Below are 16,672 nucleotides of genomic sequence, written 5' to 3'. Positions count from 1 at the left end.
GAGATGCTGAGAGGGCAGGCTTTTTAATTAAATCCTAGTATGTGCCAGATTAGAGAAGAGACAGAAAGTTGAGGGATGGAAACAGGTTGGAGGTTGTCTAATTTTCCATCTGCTTTATATGTTGTTTTTTTGCAATTATGCACTCAGAGTTGACGTGCACGGTAACAAAATGGTAAATACAGAAAAGAGAATAAATAATTAACCAGAAGCAGGACAAATTAGTATGCTAGTCCACTAAAAAGGATGCAAGCTTTCTCCTTGGGAAGAGATGCCAGGCGCTGGACACTTCTGCCCCATGAGTCATACTTCAGACAAGCGGACACTCAGAGTGGGGTGGGTGCAGTTTAATGGTGTGGAAACAATGTGCGCAAACCGTCTTGTGTATTTGACCTTCGCAGATGAATCAACATACCCTGTTTGTTCATGCTTAACCTACCCACTCTAAGCAATGAGGAACTGTCAGAGAAAATGCAAAGTAAAAGGAAGCTAATTGGTCTGCCTTGCATTTTGAGTCCTGACAAAAGCATTTAAATATTGTTCAACACAAATCCAAGAAGCATTGCAAAGAGGTCTCTCCTTTCAAGAATGTTACCAGACATTTTCACTTTGACAGTGGTTTTTGCTGATGCTGTTCTACTCTGTCAAAAAAGAAAAAAATGTTTGTTAGGTGATATGGAATGCATCTGCAAAAAAAAAAAAAAAAAGCCACCACAGTACGATAAGATGTACATGTGCATGTGTGACCATGTATGTGTAATGATGTGGCAGTCATGCTTTTTAACTTTGAATTTGCTGTTGCAAGATGGAGTGTGCCACTCTTGGAGCACTAAATTAAACATACCTATTTGCTTTAAAGCACACCAGAGTGAAAGGAGCAGCCCAGTGGTTGCAAATAGCAGCCGCCTCGCCCTCCAAAAGTAAAACAATGAAAGCATTTTAGCTTTAAAGAATGCAAAGGCCGCAGTTGGAGTGATGGGGAGCAATGGATTAGAGGGTGTGGGAGAAGTCCACTACAAGGGTTTGACATAGGGGAGCAACATGTGGCGGGGTGACAGAACAACAAAGGGGTTTGGGCGGAGGAAAATAAAAACAGAAACAAAAAGCAGAAAAATGCAGATTGGAAGGGGTGGGGGAACCAGCAGACAAACTGAGGATGAGGGAGCAACATGGAAAGAGAGCACACAAGGGAGAGAGCAAGAAATTAAATGCACTTCCAAGGAGTGCCGAAACAAAAGCGTGGTTCAACCCATCGAAGAATGATAATGAAGGTATGCTCCAGGGGAAGGACAAACACAAGAAAAGGAAGAAAAGCCACTGAATAAGATGCAGGTATATGAGAGTGACAATAATAGCTGTGGTAATCAATGGGTTACACATAGCCCATTGTAAGTTTTGATATCTCCACTATAGTTCTTTGACAAGAGACAACTGAAAGCTGCCTGTAAGTGAGACCTAAAAATGACCACTTTGAGTATAAAGTGCATCTATGTGATAAAGAATTCAAAGAGTGATGATTCAATGTACTTTTGGGATGTTAAATAGACTGTCCTGCAGTGCAAGCACACCATAAGACGGGGAAAATATACACAAAACAGCCAATAGCAAGAGGTGAGAGAGTAAGTCTCCTCCTGGGAGGAGCCACAACCCACTCTGTGTTATCCTTTAGTAAACCAGACTTAAAGCTGTTGCTGAGTTTGTCTTTGCCTAGGGGAAGACACATTTCTCCCAAAATTAGCTATCGGTTCTTAACACATAGCTTTGACACTGAAATATTAATGTTACACTGTTTACTTGCAGAAGTACCCTCCCAGGAAGGACTTTGTACGGGCGGTATCACTGCAAACCGGTTACTTGATCCAGACCAATGGCGCTAATGGGTGCATTCTTTACTATCTGACTCAAGTTGATCCTAAAGGTAAGAGGACCCTTTTATAATACTTCAACTTGGAGACCCTTTTGACCAGGTTTTCGGCTTTAGGCACCTATACAGGTGCAAATGGTTAGATGTACCAGTACAAATTCACTTTTAAATTTTTCAAATTTGTTCTCATAATTTCTTGCTTAGCATTACCCCATTTCGATGTAGAACTATGGATGTAAATAATCTTCCAGATGGGGAAGGGGCAGGGTTAAATATTTTAGGGGAAGGAATTACTCCAAAGTAAAAAATACTTTCTTTGTGCAGAAAAAAATTAGGTTGCTTTAACGTGAAAGCAATTTCGCCTGCACAGGTGTACGCCATTTACAGTTATGCATACAGAACTAACATCACATGAACATATTTAGGAATTCACAAAACTTTTCCTGGAGTACACATCGAAACTTGGCGCTGTCACATGTTTCCGGGACTACTTTTGAAAAACGTGTGAATTCTGAAAATGTGCAACTCGATATGCAAATGGGGAAGTGAACCTGTGGGTGCAGAGTTATGAATTGTCTAAAAAAAAAGCCAGGCCCTTTGTATTTTTTACCAGTGTTCTTGGCCTTATGTTATATCGACGCCAAGGAATCATTTCCAGCACTAAACCAGCATTTGCAATGCAATGGGTCTCACATTACATTGAGTTAGGGCTATTAGCGTTGTAAACGCCTAATTGGACTTTTCTTGCCACATTAAATGAAAAACAAAAAAAACGAGAGTGATGGTGCTGTGTAAAACACAGCGCGATCACGCTGCGGAATAAAGAGAAAAAGTAGTCCAGAAACCATACGGAAAAAAAAGAGCCTCGTAGGTTTCCTGTAGTTTACTGGTGCTCTCGAGGAGGGATAAACACTGGAAAAGGCATGACCCATGCATGCCTTTCACGAATGAAAACAAGCGGATTTTAAAAGGCAAGGCCACGAACCAATGAAAGTGACTGATGTAACATGGGTGTGTTTAAAATCCCCCTAAAGGGAGATTAGAAAAGGGACAGAGAGCTTTGCGCTCGCCCCTAAAAAGATTCTCAACGTTAGCAGGTATAGCTTGCAGTCTGAGAGCTTATGAGGTATGCAGGCCTATCGTGGCTACACACTTCCCTGCCTACTTATGAAAAGTCGAATTTGGACGGAAGTGAACCCTTACGATTTAATGGAGTAATTGCTGGAGAACTGGGAGATTTTATCCCACTTTTAGGGCTCTGATAAATGCCACCTTTGTAGTTAAAGGCCCCCTGAATCACTCATCTACACCACTTGAAAACAAAATAAATTAATCCACAAGTTAGTTAGAATAACTTGTCTACCTTTTTGTTGACTACTTGAATCAAGGATGATCGTTATGGTAGCCCAAGCTCCTGAATTAATGTTGCTGAGGTTTGGTGACCTAAAAGGAAGCACAGTCAAACGGTGTTGTAGGGATTACCCTGTGAAAACCCTGAGATACTACAAAAAAGCTTTCCTTTTGTATTGGGTTTAAAATATAGTTATACATGACTTTCATATAGAGCCTCTATTGTTTATTTTAGTTCATGGACCTCACACTCCACTGCTATGACGTAGCAACAGTTGATAACTAAACTGGTTATCTGCCGTTGTAATGCCATAGAGGCCTCCCTTGACAGACTGACACGGTCTCTCTGAGCCTGTCTGTGCAGTGCAACTTGTCTACTTTGAAGTAGAACCCACAACTGCAGGAGAGGGAAGGATGGCAGATACATTTTTTCTCAATCTTTGGACAGGGATGCATAAGAGAGGCAATGTTATGCATGGCTGCCCCATTACTCCTCTGCCACTGCATAGCAGTTGAAAACGGGGGCATATATTGTTTGGGCCATACATAACATAAAATTATAGAAGGGTAAAAAGTGAATTACGGGGATGTTTTTCACCTTGGGGTTCTGAGTGACATGAAAGACAAGTCCATTTCTATTTGATGTCACTCAGAACTCCTCTGTGAAAAGCATCTCTGTAATTCACTGGTACCCATTTATAATTCTAATTTTTCACTTCTATAGCTATGGGTCATTTTCATTCAGTAGCTGCTGTTTTGGAGCTGGCAGGTGTGTGTGTGTGTTTTAGAAAAATAGCCAATATTTATCTGTGTAAAACAAGACAAAACGAGAAAAAATCCAACATACAGCAATAAAGATATGAATTTTGCAATAATTAACTTAAAAATACAGTTCCTTGAAGTCGATAGCTCTGTCTGGGGCTATCACGGCATTCTAATCAACATGTCCAACAGTTCAGGCTGGCCGCGGCGTTGCAGGCCAGCTATGGTGTCAGGAAGACCCGCAAACAGTATCTTGGAAATGTAGGGCGTCGTGTTCCTCTCGATGAGATCCGGAGAGTGGTGTTGCAGGCGTCTGTTCCGGAGGTCGGTGCGGGGATCGTCGGGCCCTTGAAGTCACACGCGTTGCAGATCGAACTCTGGGCTGATGACAGAAGTCAGGAGCGCTGGCATGGATGGCATCAGGGCTGCAGTGTAAAGTGGGAGGATGCAACGTGCGGTGCCCACAGGTCAAGATGCCGGCAGCGGCTTGGTAACGGCTCCCTGCGGTGTCGGTGAGACCAGGGTTGCATTGTGAAACCAGGCGGTGCAGCATGCAGTGCCTCCAGGTCACGGTGCAGCCAGCAGTGTCATCATTGCTGAAGCGCTGTCGTCGGTAGGCCCAAGATGGTGCGCGGCGTGGAGCGGCCTCCGTGCGGCTCCCACGGGTCACGTGCAGACAGGGGCATCTTTTGGAGTCAATGGCACAAGTGTTGGTGAACTGGGGCTGCGGTGCTGGATGGGACGTGAATGTCCTCAGTGCACGGTGCAGGCAGCGGCGTCAGCGTGAAGCAGCGGCATCGGGGATGCCAAGGCTGCGGTGTGAGCAAGGTAATGCGGGGCCCACAGGTCACGGTGCAAGCAGCGGCTCGGTGGGACCAGGGTTGCTGTGCGACATGGGGCATGGCTCCGTGTGGCGTTGTCAGGTCACGGTGCAGGCAGCGGCATCGTTGATGGCATCACAGTGGTTTTTCTTCTGTTGTAGCACAAACAAACAGTTCCCAGTGCTGTAGGCAGATGAAATTGAAGTATTTGATATCCCTGAGACTTCCAACAGGAGGCAAGCTGTACTCCAAGCCTTTGGAGAAACCTCACAAGCAGGATACACAGCAAAGTCTAGTCTTTGCCTTCTTTAAGGCAGAAGCAGCAACTTCAGGCCAACCCAGCAAAGCACACACAGCAAAGGGGCAGTACTCTTCCTCCAGCTCTTCAGCTCTTGTCCTTGGCAGAGGTTCATCTTGATCTAGAAGCATTCTAAAAGTCTGGGGTTTTGAGTCCACTACTTATACTCCGTTCTTCCTTTGAAGGAGGCAAACTTTAAAGGAAAGACTCTGTTGTTGACAAAATCCTGACTTGCCCAGGCCTGGCTCCAGACAAACACCAGGGGTTCGGAGACTGCATTGTGTGAGGACAGGCACAGCCCTTTCAGGTGTAAGTGTTGGCTCCTCCCTCAACCCTCTAGCCCAGGAGACTCATCAGGATATGCAGGCTACACCCCAGCTCCCTCTCTGTCACTGTCTAGAGGGAAATCACAACAGCCCAACTGTCAGTCTGACTTGGACGTGGAATACACAAGCAGGCAGAGGCACAGAATGGTTTAAGCAAGAAAATTCCCACTTTCTAAAAGTGGCATTTTCAAACAGACAATTTAAAAAACAACTTTACAAAAAGATGTGTTTTTAAATTGTGATTTCAGAGAACCCCAAACCTCCATATCTCTATCTGCTCCCAAAGGGAAACAACACTTAAGCTATTTAAAGGCAGCCCCCATGTTAGCCTATGAGAGAGATAGGCCTTGCAACAGTGAAAGACAAATTTGGCAGTATTTCACTGTTAGGACATGTAAAACACATCTGTACAAGTCCTACCTTCTAAATAAACTGCACCCTGCCCATGGGCTACCTAGAGCCTACCTTAGGGGTGCCTTACATGTAGTAAAATGGAAGGTTTGGGCCTGGCAAGTGGGTACACTTGCCAGGTTGAATTGGCAGTGCAAGACTGCACACACAGACACTGCAGTGGCAGCCCTGAGACATGTTTACAGGGCTACTCATGTGGGTGGCACAATCAGTGCTGCATGCCCACTAGTAACATTTGATTTACAGGCCCTGGGCACATGTAGTGCACTTTACTAAGGACTTGTTAGTAAATCAGATATGCCAATCATGGATAAACCAATCACCAATATAATTTACATAGGGAGCACTTGCACTTTAGAACTGATCTGCAGTGGTAACATGCACAGAGAAAATAAACCAGCAAAAACAAATCAGTAATAAATAGGAGGAAGAAGGTGAAATGTTTGGGGATAACCCAGCAAAAGGGCATTTCCAACATATATACATACATACAGCATTAAGCTAGGGCCAATGTAGTAATCATCTACCGGTGATCTGTTATTCTGCAATTATGTAGTTCATTCAACCATTAATATGGCTCTGTATTGTTTTCTTGCGGAGGCCACCTTATTGTGCATTTCTGGGACTCAGGTAGTTAGTCATGTATGGATGTTTGTGTGCAGTTAACAGATATCTGTTTATTAACATTCTCTTAAACTATTGCTTCATGTTAGTTATTGTGAAAGGAAGATGAGGTTGATCCACATGAGGATTTATGAGTATAGATGGGTTTTCCTGTTTTTCATTGAACCAGGAGATCAGTTGTCCATTATGTGGTGGTATAGATTGATTTCTACACGGGTACATCAATAACATAGTCAAGTTGCAATGTTGTTCTAGTGAGGGTGGCATGTTTATTTAGCTTAATTTGCACATGTACCTAATGATGCTTTCTGCAGAGACAAAATGGGACGCAGCTCAGTTTAGGTGAAGACTAGAACTGCTTTTCCAAGGATGCGCAACGGACGTACAACAGACTTGTAATTCACACTGAAAAGGAAGGCTGGTGTGCTGTGTAATAATCTATTCAATGCATTTATCAGACTTTGGAACTGATTTAGGTTCTGGTGTAGAGGATACTACCCCACAAAGGCAACAGTGTCTCTTTGTCATACTCAAGGCCTGCCTACCCAGTTTAGAGGTGGGAAGACCTTAAGTATCTTGATGACAGAACCTAATTCAGCTCCATCACTGCCACACTCCTCTGACACACCAATGAAGTATGAGCCATTGGATGTTAGCCATCCGACCGATGCCCAACTTATTGTGGGCAATCAGATGTCTTTATGTTTTGGCTGGCTGTCACCACAGTGTAAAATTCTGACCACCAGCCATCCCGTTTGATGGAGTCATCTGTCAAGCACTTACAACATAGACAGGACCCACTATCACAGTGGTTTCTATCAATGTTAGGAGTTATCTGCAAGGCTGGTGGATGACTCTCAACTTGGTGGATGGAGGTCCCTCGGGATGGCAGGAACAGTGCTTAATTTGTAAATAAAAATGTGCCGGTGCCCAAAGCTCTCCTCTGAAACATGAGGCTGCTGCAATTAAATATCCAAGCATGGAGTACTGAAGCAGCATAATCCTAAAGCCATCTCTGTAATCCATTTATAGACCCTTCCTGGCACTTCAGCTCACTCCTAAAGCTTTCTGCTTTCTCCATTTGTGATGCTTTTTCATTTTTCTCTTCCTTCATCTTTTATATATGTGTCTTTTGTTCACAGTAAATGCTTGAGGCAGAAAAATAAGTATCGGCCCCAAAAAATAAATGAAATCACTGGCACAAATTAAGCACTGGGCAGGGACAATGTTCTCCTCTATCCCAACGGCGTACACAAGTCTTCCAAAGTCTAACTCAGCCCTATTGTATTTACCAGCTATGCCTTTTTAATGTAATGGTAATTGTTAGCGGTCATCTAGTTCTTAACAGTAATCTGTGATACTCCATGTAATCTAATGTTCAGATAAATGTGGCCAATGAGCAACGACTGAAACAGGTAAGCCAAGACAGCACAAGATCCAGCAAAATGGAGAGGGGCACACTCCGTTTGGATCAAATAGTTGGCTAGTTCTACTGTATGGATTCATAAAACAAGCATTTACAATGCAATAGGTCTCGCATTTGCTTGATTTAGAGCTATTGGCATTGTAAATTCATAACTGGACTTTTCTTGCCACATAAATTAGTCAACCTTGCCTCATAATTTCATCTTTTTCTGCCATATAATGCCAGTGGGCCTGCAAATAACTAAAGCACTTGCCTTTACCTTCTTCCTCTATCTGCAGCAAAAAAACAAATGCCATTTAGCATTGTATTTTAAATCTGCTATGCTATTTGCAATAGAATACCACTTCCACCACCCCACCATCAGAGTTGCTGACTTGCTAACACAATTCCCCCCAGAAAGACACAAGACAGGCACAGAGGAGTGACCAGAAATGTTAGAATGAGAAACTAGAAGGGTCACCCAAACATATAAAGAGTGTTCAAATAGTCATAGTGTAATAAGGATGGTAGGCTGGCCTGACTAATGGTCATAATCGTAATAAGGAGAGACTATTAAAACATGCACAATTATCATATAAACCTTTATCAGAAATAAATATTTGGCATTAGACTTCGTACTCAAAACAGCCCATAGAGGGCACCATAACAAAATTATAATTTGTAAGAAACATGGTCATGTAATCATATCGGTAGCCCCAAGATGAGAAACACCATGAAAATGTGTAACCATGTACTTAGCCCCTAGAGGGCATTTTTAGGGCAAGCACGCCTACTGCAATGATATTACAGACAAGGCCTTTAAAACAAAACTTTTCCCAGCTGTAAAACAAAAAAAGTTTTAACCATGAGAAAGTTTAAAAAACACTGAATGGTGGGAGGGGTTATTATTTTGAGGTCCATACTAATCTAGTGTGGGGACCCAGAGATGATGTAGACAGAACTTTTTAAAGGTGGTCCCACTGTCCTAGGGCCACCACAGGTTAAGTTATGAGCAAAAATATTTTGTAAAAGTAATGCCCTGCAAAGCATTATGGGAGAGGTTTCAGTACCCCGAATATTTTAATATGTTGATATGTCTATAATGCTTAGAACAGACCCTAGAGGACCCCACAATAAAAATACTCGATGTAGGGAGAGAAAGAGCAAGTTGTTGCAAACGTTTTGGTGGTGGTCCCATTGTTCTAGGACCACCACAAGCTGAGTTATGAGCAAAAATGTTTTTGGAAAAAAGAATGCTTTCATTATGATAGCATTATGAAGCGAGTTTCTCAAGTGTAGTCAATACTGTAGTATCTCCACTGTGCCCGAAGAGCTGCTTTCACTTTGAGCATTTCTGTTTTAGTAAATCATTCACCAATTTCAACTGTTTTAAGGGGAAAGCCATAAGAAATGAATCTGAATAGGTAACTGTGACAATGTAACCAACGCCCCAATACCACCGATCAAGTTCACTTTGTTGTGCCTGTTTGCACTGTAAGTGCTATGGCTGCCATGCAACCCGAAGGGGTGAGACAAAAGAAATAGTTCGCCCACGCTGAATTGTATTGGCAAATATGCAATACTCCATGTAAGAGGGGCCGTCTGCAAGGGTGACAAAAACAGCCTCCAGGCGGGACAAACTTAAAGCAATTAGCAATCACCTCAAGGGATTTTTGAAAACCAAGCCCATGAACGAGTTAAAGTGATGAGCGTGAGGTGGGCGTGGTTAATAGCCCCCAATACTTCTAACACTTCAAAGCGCTTGAGTGCTCGACATAATAAACATGTGTAGCCATAATGATGCAGGTTTTGTTACAACTCAAGGAGAGAGAGATATCTTTAGATTAATGATTTGAAAGTGCACATTTCGTGTCCCCAGCTGGCAAATCTGAGGAAGAACCTTTGAACATATGGGACGTTAAGCCTTTCTGCATTAGTTCTATCTCAGGGCAGGGTAGATCTAATGCTCTTTAGTGTCAGGTACCTTTAGTTGATGTAACACTGTAAGATGAGGGTTGACATTAGGGCACCGGCATCTTATCTGCATTTCTTGTTTGTTAATAGCTGATGTCACGTGGACCTCTGCCAAAAAATAGTTCGCTGTTTAGCACGCACTCTTCAAAAGTGAAAGTCACAGCTAAAACAGGGCAGACTGGAGCTGGCTTTGAAAGGATAGAGTGGGCTGCCCAGCATGCAGTCGCTAACAGTAAAATAAAACGCAATGGGTCGGAAGCGTGTACACGGAGTTTTAGGCTTGTGTAGCAGACGAAAGGACGCATCTTGTTGGGTAAATATATAAGAATGCCGTTGTATATGTTGCAGAAATGTACCCTCGTAGGGACTGATGGCATGTAGTGACCTCCACCGCCTCCTGATCGCGCCATTTCGATATATCTTGAAACCTGCAGCACTTTACATACCCTCCAGTTCCGTCTATTTTCTTACAATAAAATAATTCGATTTAGAAAATATCACGGCATACCTATTGTAAGGCAATGCCTCCTTGGCATGGTTACCCCCTGACTTTTTGCCTTTGCTGATGCTATGTTTTGAATTGAAAGTGTGCTGAGGCCTGCTAACCAGGCCCCAGCACCAGTGTTCTTTCCCTAACCTGTACTTTTGATTCCACAATTGGCACACCCTGGCACCCAGATAAGTCCCTTGTAACTGGTACCTCTGGTACCAAGGGCCCTGATGCCAGGGAAGGTCTCTAAGGGCTGCAGCATGTATTATGCCACCCTAGAGACCCCTCACCCAGCACAGACACACTGCTTACCAGCTTGTGTGTGCTGGTGAGAACAAAATGAGTAAGTCGACATGGCACTCCCCTCAGGGTGCCATGCCAGCCTCTCACTGCCTATGCAGTATAGGTAAGACACCCCTCTAGCAGGCCTTACAGCCCTAAGGCAGGGTGCACTATACCATAGGTGAGGGTACCAGTGCATGAGCACTGTGCCCCTACAGTGTCTAAGCAAAACCTTAGACATTGTAAGTGCAGGGTAGCCATAAGAGTATATGGTCTGGGAGTCTGTTTTGCACGAACTCCACAGCACCATAATGGCTACACTGAAAACTGGGAAGTTTGGTATCAAACTTCTCAGCACAATAAATGCACACTGATGCCAGTGTACATTTTATTGCAAAATACACCCCAGAGGGCACCTTAGAGGTGCCCCCTGAAACTTAACCGACTGTCTGTGTAGGCTGACTAGTTCCAGCAGCCTGCCACACTAGAGACATGTTGCTGGCCCCATGGGGAGAGTGCCTTTGTCACTCTGAGACCAGTAACAAAGCCTGCACTGGGTGGAGATGCTAACACCTCCCCCAGGCAGGAGCTGTAACACCTGGCGGTGAGCCTCAAAGGCTCACCCCTTTGTCACAGCACCGCAGGACACTCCAGCTAGTGGAGTTGCCCGCCCCCTCCGGCCCGGCCCCCACTTTTGGCGGCAAGGCCGGAGAAAATAATGAGAATAACAAGGAGGAGTCACTGGCCAGTCAGGACAGCCCCTAAGGTGTCCTGAGCTGAGGTGACTCTAACTTTTAGAAATCCTCCATCTTGCAGATGGAGGATTCCCCCAATAGGGTTAGGATTGTGTCCCCCTCCCCTTGGGAGGAGGCACAAAGAGGGTGTACCCACCCTCAGGGCTAGTAGCCATTGGCTACTAACCCCCCAGACCTAAACACGCCCTTAAATTTAGTATTTAAGGGCTACCCTGAACCCTAGAAAATTAGATTCCTGCAACAACAAGAAGAAGGACTGCCTAGCTGAAAACCCCTGCAGAGGAAGACCAGAAGACAACAACTGCCTTGGCTCCAGAAACTCACCGGCCTGTCTCCTGCCTTCCAAAGAACTCTGCTCCAGCGACGCCTTCCAAAGGGACCAGCGACCTCAGCATCCTCTGAGGACTGCCCTGCTTCGACGACGACAAGAAACTCCTGAGGACAGCGGACCTGTTCCAAAAAGACTGCAACTTTATCCAAAGGAGCAGCTTTAAAGAACCCTGCAATCTCCCCGCAAGAAGCGTGAGACTTGCAACACTGCACCCGGCGACCCCGACTCGGCTGGTGGAGAACCAACACCTCAGGGAGGACCCCCGGACTACTCTACGACTGTGAGTACCAAAACCTGTCCCCCCTGAGCCCCCACAGCGCCGCCTGCAGAGGGAATCCCGAGGCTTCCCCGGACCGCGACTCTCTGAAACCTAAGTCCCGACGCCTGGAAAAGACCCTGCACCCGCAGCCCCCAGGACCTGAAGGACCGGACTTTCACTGCAGAAGTGACCCCCAGGAGTCCCTCTCCCTTGCCCAAGTGGAGGTTTCCCCGAGGAAGCCCCCCCTTGCCTGCCTGCAGCGCTGAAGAGATCCCTTGATCTCTCATTGACTTCCATTGCGAACCCGACGCTTGTTCTAACACTGCACCCGGCCGCCCCCGCGCCGCTGAGGGTGAAATTTCTGTGTGGGCTTGTGTCCCCCCCCGGTGCCCTACAAAACCCCCCTGGTCTGCCCTCCGAAGACGCGGGTACTTACCTGCTGGCAGACTGGAACCGGGGCACCCCCTTCTCTCCATTGAAGCCTATGCGTTTTGGGCACCACTTTGAACTCTGCACCTGACCGGCCCTGAGCTGCTGGTGTGGTAACTTTGGGGTTGCTCTGAACCCCCAACGGTGGGCTACCTTGGACCAAGAACTGAACCCTGTAAGTGTCTTACTTACCTGGTAAAACTAACAAAAACTTACCTCCCCCAGGAACTGTGAAAATTGCACTGTGTCCACTTTTAAAGTAGCTATTTGTGAATAACTTGAAAAGTATACATGCAATTGAAATGATTCAAAGTTCCTAATGTACTTACCTGCAATACCTTTCAAACAAGATAGTACATGTTAAATTTGAACCTGTGGTTCTTAAAATAAACTAAGAAAAGATATTTTTCTATAACAAAACCTATTGGCTGGATTTGTCTCTGAGTGTGTGTACCTCATTTATTGTCTATGTGTATGTACAACAAATGCTTAACACTACTCCTTGGATAAGCCTACTGCTCGACCACACTACCACAAAATAGAGCATTAGTATTATCTCTTTTTACCACTATTTTACCTCTAAGGGTAACCCTTGGACTCTGTGCATGCTATTCCTTACTTTGAAATAGCACATACAGAGCCAACGTCCTACATTGGTGGATCAGCGGTGGGGTACAAGACTTTGCATTTGCTGGACTACTCAGCCAATACCTGATCACACGACAAATTCCAAAATTGTCATTAGAAATTGATTTTTGCAATTTGAAAAGTTTTCTAAATTCTTTAAAGTCCTGCTAGGGCCTTGTGTTAGTCCCTGTTAGCATTTCTTTTAGAGTTTAAAAGTTTGGTAAAAGTTTGAATTAGAACCTAGAACTAGTTTTAGATTCTTAAAAAGTATTCCAACTTTTAGAAGCATAATGTCTAGTGCAGAGATGAATGTGGTGGAACTCGACACCACACCTTACCTCCATCTTAAGATGAGGGAGCTAAGGTCACTCTGTAAAATAAAGAAAATAGTAATGGGCCCCAGACCTTCCAAACTACAGCTCCAGGAGCTGTTGGCAGAGTTTGAAAAGGCCAACCCCTCTGAGGATGGCAACACAGAGGATGAAGATAGTGACTTGGAGGAAAATTCCCCCCTACCAGTCCTATTTAGGGAGAACAGGGCCTCTCAAGCCCTGACTCCACAAATAATAGTCAGAGATGCTGGTCCCCTCACAGGAGGGGCCAACAACTCTGAAATCACTGAGGATAACTCCAGTGAAGAGGACATCCAGCTAGCCAGGATGGCCAAAAGATTGGCTTTGGAAAGACAGATCCTAGCCATAGAAAGGGAAAGGCAAGAGATGGGCCTAGGACCCATCAATGGTGGCAGCAACATAAATAGGGTCAGAGATTCTCCTGACATGTTGAAAATCCCTAAAGGGATTGTAACTAAATATGAAGATGGTGATGACATCACCAAATGGTTCACAGCTTTTGAGAGGGCTTGTGTAACCAGAAAAGTGAACAGATCTCACTGGGGTGCTCTCCTTTGGGAAATGTTCACAGGAAAGTGTAGGGATACACTCCTCACACTCTCTGGAAAAGATGCAGAATCTTATGACCTCATGAAGGGTACCCTGATTGAGGGCTTTGGATTCTCCACTGAGGAGTATAGGATTAGATTCAGGGGGGCTCAAAAATCCTCGAGCCAGACCTGGGTTGACTTTGTAGACTACTCAGTAAAAACACTAGATGGTTGGATTCAAGGCAGTGGTGTAAGTAATTATGATGGGCTGTACAATTTATTTGTGAAAGAACACCTGTTAAGTAATTGTTTCAATGATAAACTGCATCTGCATCTGGTAGACCTAGGACCAATTTCTCCCCAAGAATTGGGAAAGAAGGCGGACCATTGGGTCAAGACAAGGGTGTCCAAAACTTCCACAGGGGGTGACCAAAAGAAAGGGGTCACAAAACCTCCCCAGGGGAAAGGTGGTGAGACAGCCAAAAATAAAAATAGTAAAGAGTCTTCTACAGGCCCCCAAAAACCTGCACAGGAGGGTGGTCCCAGAGCCTCTTCACAAAACAATCCTGGGTACAAGGGTAAAAACTTTGATCCCAAAAAGGCCTGGTGTCGTAGCTGTAATCAGCCTGGACACCAAACTGGAGACAAGGCCTGTCCCAAGAAAGGTTCCACTCCAAACTCCAATCCAGGTAACACTGGAATGGCTAGTCTCCAAGTGGGATCAACAGTGTGCCCAGAGCAAATCAGGGTCCACACTGAAGCTACTCTAGTCTCTGAGGGTGGGGTGGATTTAGCCACACTAGCTGCCTGGCCGCCTAACATGCAAAAATACAGGCAGCAGCTCTTTATTAATGGGACAAGTGTAGAGGGCCTGAGGGATACAGGTGCCAGTGTCACCATGGTGACAGAGAAACTGGTTTCCCCTGGCCAATACCTGACTGGAAAAACCTATACAGTCACCAACGCTGACAATCAGACTAAAGCACATCCCATGGCAATGGTAACTTTAGAATGGGGAGGGGTCAATGGCCTGAAACAGGTGGTGGTCTCCTCAAACATCCCAGTAGACTGTCTGCTTGGAAATGACCTGGAGTCCTCAGCATGGGCTGAGGTAGAACTAAAAACCCATGCAGCCATGCTGGGTATCCCTGAACTGGTGTGTGTAAAAACAAGAGCACAATGCAAGGCACAGGGTGAAAAAGTAGAGCTGGAGTCTGGAAGAAAGGCCCAGCCTACCAAGAGAAAAGGAAAGTCAGTTGGGAAACCAACTGCAACACAGTCAGAAAAAGAGAACCTCTCTTCTCAGGAAAAAGTTCTGCCCTCTGAGGGAACTGAGCCTTTGGAGCTTGAACCTTATCAGGTTGAGCTCTTAGGCCCAGGGGGACCCTCAAGGGAGGAGCTGTGTAAGGGACAAGAAACCTGTCCCTCTCTTGACGGCCTTAGGCAGCAAGCTGCTGAAGAGTCCAAGGGCAAGAAAAATGGAACACATAGGGTCTATTGGGAAGATGGACTCCTGTACACTGAGGCCAGAGACCCCAAACCTGGTGCCACTAGGAGAGTGGTAGTGCCTCAGTCGTTCAGAGAGTTTATTCTGACCTTAGCCCATGATATTCCCCTTGCTGGGCATTTGGGACAAACCAAGACGTGGGAGAGGTTAGTCAACCACTTCTACTGGCCCAAGATGTCCCACAAGGTTAAGGAGTTTTGCCTCTCCTGCCCCACCTGTCAAGCCAGTGGTAAGACAGGTGGGCATCCAAAGGCCCCCCTCATTCCACTTCCAGTGGTGGGGGTCCCCTTTGAAAGAGTGGGTGTGGACATAGTTGGTCCACTAGAACCTCCCACAGCCTCAGGAAATATGTATATCCTAGTAGTAGTGGATCATGCTACTAGGTATCCTGAAGCTATTCCCCTTAGGTCAACTACTGCCCCTGCAGTAGCCAAGGCCCTCATTGGTATCTTTACCAGAGTGGGTTTCCCTAAGGAGGTGGTGTCTGACAGAGGTACCAACTTCATGTCAGCATACCTAAAACACATGTGGAATGAGTGTGGGGTGACTTACAAATTCACTACACCATACCATCCACAAACTAATGGCTTAGTTGAGAGATTCAACAAGACATTAAAAGGCATGATCATGGGGCTCCCAGAAAAGCTCAAAAGGAGATGGGATATCCTCTTGCCATGTCTGCTTTTCGCTTACAGAGAGGTGCCACAGAAGGGAGTAGGATTCTCACCCTTTGAACTTCTGTTTGGTCACCCTGTAAGGGGACCACTTGCTCTTGTTAAAGAAGGCTGGGAGAGACCTCTTCATGAGCCTAAACAGGACATAGTGGACTATGTACTTGGCCTTCGCTCTAGAATGGCAGAGTACATGGAAAAGGCAAGCAAAAACCTTGAGGCCAGCCAACAGCTCCAGAAGTTTTGGTATGACCAAAAGGCTGCAATGGTTGAGTTCCAACCAGGGCAGAAAGTCTGGGTTCTGGAGCCTGTGGCTCCCAGGGCACTTCAGGACAAATGGAGTGGCCCTTACCCAGTGCTAGAAAGGAAGAGTCAGGTCACCTACCTGGTGGACCTGGGCACAAGCAGGAGCCCCAAGAGGGTGATCCATGTGAACCGCCTTAAGCTCTTCCATGACAGGGCTGATGTAAATCTGTTGATGGTAACAGATGAGGATCAGGAGGCAGAGAGTGAACCTCTCCCTGATCTTCTGTCATCAGACCCAAAAGATGGCTCAGTAGATGGAGTGATCTACTCAGACACCCTCTCTGGCCAACAGCAAGCTGA

The 16,672-nt window shown here is 45.4% G+C and overlaps 1 protein-coding gene across 2 annotated transcripts in view; it reads left to right on the top strand.

The window, feature by feature from the left end:
- LOC138245677 (START domain-containing protein 10-like) overlaps positions 1-16,672 on the top strand; it is a 226,587-nt gene that overhangs the window by 169,815 nt on the left and 40,100 nt on the right. For both annotated transcript variants that reach the window (XM_069199488.1, XM_069199489.1), the window contains exon 4: positions 1,798-1,915. In XM_069199488.1, the coding sequence (XP_069055589.1) occupies positions 1,798-1,915 (118 nt within the window). The remainder of the gene's footprint in view (positions 1-1,797; positions 1,916-16,672) is intronic.

Source organism: Pleurodeles waltl, chromosome 7, assembly GCF_031143425.1.
Source record: "Pleurodeles waltl isolate 20211129_DDA chromosome 7, aPleWal1.hap1.20221129, whole genome shotgun sequence".
Classification (NCBI taxonomy): Eukaryota; Metazoa; Chordata; class Amphibia; order Caudata; family Salamandridae; genus Pleurodeles; species Pleurodeles waltl.
This window is presented reverse-complemented; position numbering and strand designations above follow the sequence as displayed.